The sequence below is a fragment of the Daktulosphaira vitifoliae genome, unplaced genomic scaffold (genome assembly GCF_025091365.1).
Source record: "Daktulosphaira vitifoliae isolate Bord-2020 unplaced genomic scaffold, ASM2509136v1 Scaffold_5, whole genome shotgun sequence".
Taxonomy (NCBI): domain Eukaryota; kingdom Metazoa; phylum Arthropoda; class Insecta; order Hemiptera; family Phylloxeridae; genus Daktulosphaira; species Daktulosphaira vitifoliae.
In genome coordinates, this window is record NW_026099576.1 from 21589429 (window position 1) to 21597137 (window position 7709).

The following is a 7709-nucleotide window of genomic DNA, read 5'->3' on the forward strand; positions in this document are numbered from 1 at the left end:
AAAGGTTATAATTCTCTCTTTACTTAAATTAATTACTTCTGAAAGTAAGACTGATATGATAGGTAATTATTTAGTATAGATATATTTGTTTATTTTAAAAGAAAAGAAAAAATAAGTTAATTATTTGAGCAAAATTGTGTTCTGATTTCGTATTATTAGTTGAGTAATATAAACTCAAAAGAGTACAAACGTAGAAACGTTTCAATATGTATATATATTTAGAATACGATTTTAAAAGTAACCTTTGACCGAGATTTGTTATTGAGAACTATTCATGGGATAATTGAATTTTATTGACATTACATAAAAAAAATTACATTTAAAAAACTTATATATATTTAAAAATAAAATGTTTAACAGTAATTATTAGGTCTCTTCATATTATATAGTATAAAATATTTTTGTAAGCAATTGATGTTATAAACACAGGTGNAATATTTTTGTAAGCAACTGATGTTATAAACACAGGTGTCAAAAAAAAAAATCTATCGATATAGGTGATAGTATAACCAATACATCCTATACAAATTATTTGAAAATATTATATAATAAAGCACTATATTTTATTTAAACATATTTTTACTGACGTAGAAAAAAGATTTATATTCTTTACAAATATTTTTTATTAAATAAGTGATATTAAATAATAAAGAAGACATTTTCATGTGTTCATTATAAATCTACCTAAGTTTCAAACGAGAAATTTTTCATATTAAATTTTTTTACAATGAAATTTTATTCGTTTGTTTTAATATTTATTGTTGTTTTCGTGTTGCAACCAGACAAAAGAGTTCATTGCGAAACTTATCGTGCTATGTATGAAAATTATATCGAAAGGGTGGTGAGTCACATTTATTCACAAATTATATCGTATCGAAAACAAGATTCAAATAATGATATGGATATAGACGAAGCTTTCCAACCAAATTCTAAAATGTTAAATTTTAATCTAAAATATTGTTATACAATAAATATACTCAATTTAAAGTACATTCAAATACTGAAAAAATTCTTTAATTTAATAAAACTTATCCTCAATGCATGCCAAAAATATCATCCAAAAAATGAATTAAATAAATTTATTCTGTGTGTACAAATGGTTGAAATAATTATAAAAGATTCAAAAAATATGGCTGAAAATTTACACAATGCTATGAAGTTTTTAAGCTACATAGATATAAGATTTTTGTTTTCTCAAGGCTCCGTGGCGCATCCTATATTTGATATAATCGACTTTATATATCAGTACATCTTAAATATAAGTTCGGAAACCAGCTCATTTGATCTCAACAAATCACCTTATGAAATTTCTAAAATGAAACTTGAAAATTTGATAATATTTCAAGCAGACGTATCAACATTAATGTTCAATTTTATTCATAATAGTACATTCATAGATATTATTCTTTTAAATGATTTAAAAAATATTAAAATTGTGGAATTACCTAATAAATTTATACCTAAAAGAAATGAAATAATTACTAAGTTCTTCAACAAAATTATTGAAGTTTGGTACAAAAACTTAGGATTTGAAGAATTTCTCAACCCTACAACAGCAGAGTAAGAATTCTTACATTTAATATTAATTTTTAAACATATTATGGGTAATATTTCAAAAGAATTTTTAATAAATAAATATTTGAAAAAAGAAATATATTAACTAGAATTATAAATCCTAATTGTTTTATGAATATAGAACACTAATAAAGTATGGTGGTTTATAATATAGTTAGTTAATCGAAACTAAATAAGTACATTTTAAATAGACAGTGCAACATCCTAAATTAAGTATTGTGATCGTGAATTAATATTAGAGGTATTGTATTTATTGAATTGTTTTTTAACTTCGATGAAAAGCTGAGAAGGTATTAATTTTACTATAATATGTTTTAGCTTCGATGCGAAGCTGAGAAGGTATTAGTTTTACTATGATGTGTTTATTTTATTTATTTTTTTTTTGTGTCTGTTACCATTTTTTCTCAGCTCTCACCGAATGGATTTCTTTCAACGATACGTCAAAAGATCACAAATCGTATCTAGTCGAAGACATTACCCTTAAAAATTGAAAAAATTTCCCTTGTTTCCCGTAAATGGGGGAAACCTCCAAAAAAATTACAAATTTAAAAATCGCTAATTTTCGATATTCTTTCAATTTTTTTTACTAAAAACTGCCGTAACTTTTTCAAAAATTAACATATGAATATAACTTTTTTTTTTATAAATGCTTGATGTCTTTACCTATCATTTGGTATATTTTTTTTGTAAATTTGACCATTTATCTGCCCACAGGGGGGGACTTAAAATGACAACTTTTTCACAAAAAATTAACTTTTTCAACTTAACTTTTAAAAATGTCCCGGAAGGTCTGACACTTTTATACATATCTTAAGTTAAAGCTAATGTAATGTACTTTATTATGGAAAAAAAAAATTTGATCTCTGGACTTGTCTTCATGGTGAAAACGGCTATCAAATGCTATTTTTGTGTGAAAATTTTCGATTTTATAATTAAAATTTTTTAATTTAAAGTGCTATAACTTTTTAAAAAATGTATGGATCAATACAATTTTTTCATGAGAAGTAGTATTTATATACATCTTTCATTGGATATACTTTTTTTTTAAATCAGACTATTTCCCTATATATATGAGTGCTTCATATATAAAAAATGCATATAGAAAGTAGAACTTTTTCAACTTAACTTTTGAAAGTGTTCCGGAAGGTCTGACACTTTTATATATATCTTAAATTGAAGCTTATGTAATATACTTTAATTTGAAAAAAAAAATTGACCTCTGGACTTGTCTTCACGGTGAAAATAGACATCAAATTTAATTAAAAATTACGATTTTTGTAAAATAATTTTTTTTTATAATTTTAACTTAATAATGCTATATATTTTTAAAAAATATATGGATCAATGCAATTTTTTATGAGAAATAATATTTTTTAATAATCTCTTTTTCATTTGACATACTATATCTTAATCAGGATATTAATAAGGAACTAGCACATCATGTAGCTTTTGGAATAATACACCAATTTTTTTAAATTAAACACTATCTAAAGATTTGCATTGAAGCGTTTTTTTTTTATAGTGATTTTAATCACTGTCAGATATCATTATACTTGATCCAACTATGCCACGTCACCACTGTGCCAAGACCCCCCTGTGTTGGGTTTTTTTTTGTGTTGTTTTCTTAGCTTAATTTTTTGCTTCTTTGATTTCAAGAAAAATAATTGAAATAGCATAAATTCCCATTTTTATCTAGATAAAATGATATTTAGTTTTCCGTGTCAGTAACATTTATGTCTTTCACGCATGAGATACGAAGTTCTAACCAGCCTATGGCAATGAATTTTTTTTGCGTTAGAAACAAATTTTAAACTCATTTAAATTTTATTTCGTTTAGATTCAATCACTTCAATGAATAACACGAAACTCATCACTAAAAAAATCTCGTTTATATTATAATAATTGTACTATATGGTTTTTTTTTGTGACTGCGATTTATTTTTCCAACTCTCACTTTAAATACTTTTTTCAACAATACGTCAAATGATTACAATTCGCAGTTAGTTGAAGATATTACCCTCAAATTTTGAAAAAAAAATACCTTATTCAAATAAAAAGTAGCTTAACCATCTTTCTCTATACAATTATAGTCATTAATTTCTAATATTTTTAAAGTATTTATTGTTGAATTAAATTTGATATGATTAAAGTATTCAACTACAAAATTGAATAATTTTACTTTGTAATTTATTAATTTTTAACTCTATTTTTGTGTGCTACTACCTACCAGTCTACACTATTCCTAATTTTTTAGTCAACTGTTGATTTATAAATCTTTTTTAAAAAAAATTATTTTTAGTTTCAACTCATTTTAACAATGGATTGTTACAATTATAATAAATTTCATAATATGCATAATTAAGTAGGTTTTTTTAAGAAATTTTTAATTTGTTATTTAGTTAGAGTAAATCATTAAAACTAATTAATTTATCAATATTTCAATTTAGAATCTTTTTAAACATCAAAGTACTTAGGTAATATTCCTATGGATTCTATTTAAGTGATCTATTACAATTGTAAATTGTAATTTAAAAATTTACTGACTGCATATTCATCTTGACAATAACATTTTATTATTTATCATAATATTTTCTGTTTAATGATGTCATTTTCAAACTTGCAGTTTGACCTAAAGTTCAGATAGCAAATTCAACTTTTTTTACTACCAACTTTCACGGAAATCAACTTTGAGGACCAAAAATTGGTTGAATATGATATGTTGTAATGATTATTTTTATCATATTAATAATCAGTAATAATTAGACTACAAAATTTTCTTTTTATTTTTAATAACTTTTTTTTATATTTAAATCCTAATTTAAACTAATTAGTAATAATAATAAAAGTCAAAAATGATAGAAAAAGTCTTATGGCAGATTTGAAGACAATGCAAAAAGTATATTCTTGATTATAATGGAAGTGCCTTACATAGCAGTACATATTTGCATTTTAATTTTTTTATATATTTGCCATAGAAATAACGAAATATACTATTTTCAATTTTTTATTATTTCTCTGTTATTGTTGCGTTATTGAATATCAATTTCATATTATTTTTAATTAATATAATTAGTATTTATTTAAATAATATATTGTACATTAATAATATTAAAGAACTAATAATCAGGATATGAATAAAAAAAAAGGAATGGATGTTGTTTTTGAAAAATTCAACCAATTTCTTAAAATTAAACACTATCTAAAGATTCGGATCGCAGCATTTCTTATAATTTTAATCATTGTCAGATATTATCTGTATTTGTAGTAACTATGCTAACTATAATTTGCCGTGAGCGCACTGTAATAATATATTTTTTTTAATTTTGGTATGAATATAAAAAAACTTTTTTTTTTGTACGTAATATATGTTAGATGCTAAATTATCTATTTTATTTATGCAATAGTATAAAAAAACTCGTAGAAATTTATGAAAGAAATACTATTAAAATATTAATATATTATTAAAATTTGAAAATGTTTGCCGAATTTAATTTTTTTATGTATTTCTTAATAATTTAACAAAGAAATGATAATTTATAATACAAATTCAATATTTTAATCATATTTGACTATTTAACTCAAACTAAAATAATGTTCATCAACAATATTTAAATATCTTTATTTTTATATATTAATTAATTATCAATATACAATTAATTTATTAATTAGCATATAATTATTTTTTAATTTAGATTCATACCTCCAATAGATCCAGATACAGTTCAAAATGATGGAATTGAAGCTCTTAATATTATTCGTAAGGAATCTGGTTGGAATAAAATGGACCACATAAGTATTGTTTATATTGGTAAAAAAATCAGTGTAGATCAAATAATAAATGAGGAAGTTACTAAAATAAATTTTCGAATAAAAAAAGAACATGTATCACAATTATTAAGATGCAGATTCACAGAAATAATGAAAAACTATCGTACATTATTATCTGCTATGTTATATATATGCAATAAAGACACAAGCAAATATAACTATAATTGTTTGGTTCAATTATTTAGCTCATTCGTTAAATCAAAAAAAATGCTGGAAGATTTGTATGAAGCTTTAGTTACTTTAAATAAATCATCAATATGGAGTTTTATTTATTTCTCTAAATCAAATTTAGAGAGAGTTTTTATGTATGTTACAGATTTTCGCACTGTATTAGAAAACAATGATTTTTCTCTAAAAAATATTGGTGATAATAAAATGGAAATAGTCGAACAACTTCTAAAAATTTTTAAAGACAATTTTACATCATTTAGTTCTCATTTATCGAGTGATATGAAAATATATGATACCCTGTGTCATATAAATGACAAATTTAAAAATGTTCACCATTATATAAACTATTTTAAANAATTTAAAAATGTTCACCACTATATAAACTATTTTAAGAATAATGGAAATATATCAACTAATTTAGATCCTCAGTTTTCAATCCAAATTATGCTTAATGCTTGTAATTTTTTTGAAAGTTTTTGTGAAAATGTAAGCAAATCTTGTTATGAAGATCTAGGTTTTGAAAAACTTTCACACTGCAAAAACAAAGAATTAGACAGCAGACTTCTTTAGTTTATGTCTAATTCACTAGGATCTCAACTTCATATTGATCTTTGACTTGATGATTGATTTACTTCCAGACATAAATATTTTGTTCCAAGAATATTTTATTAATATACCATTAATACTATATAATTTTATTGAGCAATATAATCTTCAGTAATTGTATTAAGGTGTTGTTATTTAATTAATTAACAAACTATCTAATACTACATCATATATTATAAGTATTTGTTCTTTTGCATCTATCATCTTTTTCTGTTTACTTTTCTAGTGAAACATACTTTTTATTCATGTTGCTATGCTTAGTATGATCAGCAACGTTATATATCATGATAATATTTTATACGAGCTCAATATAACTTAATAATATTATAATGCAGTTTTTATATTACAGGCAATTTGTCTGTCTCAATCCACATATATACATACAAAATAAAAATTATATATGAAATAGGTGTAAGATTTTTTAATTTCAAATGGTTTTTGGTTTGCAATGAGCTTTCCGCTAGGGTCCTAACAGTTGGCTAAGCCGTATCTAAACGGAGCAACACTGGCTCTATGTAATGACTTTATCACTAAAAGGGCAGTCAGCGGTTTCGTGACCAAATAAATATAGACTATCAACTAAGAACTATAACAAGCATTTATTTCTATTTAATATTATTAAATAAAAGTAAAGTATTAACTTTACTATGACGTATGTTTTTTTTTTAATGTCTGTTGCCACTATTTCTCAGCTCATTAGACCGATTTCATTCAATCTCAAATCATATCTAGTTGAAGACATTACCCTCAAAAATTGAAAATTTCGCCTATATTCCCCGTGAAAATTCAATTTTGTGAACTTATGTTTTCCAGCTCATTTGTTCTCTTGCTGATCGAAGGCATTCTTTAAACCCCTCATTTTTAACAGGTCTCCTCTCAGGTACTATTGATTCCCCAGATTTACTATCCCTCATAAACCTTTAAGTTCCTCCTCGCTATACTCGTTCAAATATTCCCTTCCTAATTCCCCTATTCGTTCACATACTATATACTCAATTCTCCTACAATCTGCATGATGAGAAAAGCTAACACTGACTCCTCCTTCATAATGCCGTAGTTCAAGTTTGAGTTACTAGTTATTAGTTATGTAGTGTTTTGGTATTTATATTTATTACAAAAATACTACAATTAAAATTTATAACAATTAATAATTTTTTAACATTGAAATATGATGTATATATACATAAAAATAAGAGTACAAATATTAAGTGTCACTGGATTGACTGACAGCGCGGTACTAAAAATAATACACGGAGTGTTATCGTACTGCAGTGTACATCTAAGATAAAACATATAAACATATATAAACGCATTCATTGTGACATGTTATTTAACATTTTTGTTAATCCCTACATTACCCCCTTTTCAGTGAAAACGATAATTTTACGTTTAACATACATAGTTATAAATATAAAATATAAAAATACAAATACAAATATAAAAGTGACACAACTCAGAATTTACAAAAACCTTACGGGGAGGCGGATGGTTCTTCCTGACTTGGTTTGTTTTGTTTGTATTATTGTTGG

General features: G+C 24.1%; 1 protein-coding gene across 2 annotated transcripts in view; it reads left to right on the forward strand.

Moving 5' to 3' along the window:
* Window positions 1–654: 654 nt before the first annotated feature.
* LOC126907942 (uncharacterized) overlaps window positions 655–7709 on the forward strand; it is a 143560-nt gene continuing 136505 nt past the window's right edge. For both annotated transcript variants that reach the window (XM_050689668.1, XM_050689666.1), the window contains exon 1: window positions 655–1560. In XM_050689668.1, coding sequence (XP_050545625.1) covers window positions 728–1560 — 833 coding nt within the window. In that variant the 5' untranslated portion in view covers window positions 655–727. The remainder of the gene's footprint in view (window positions 1561–7709) is intronic.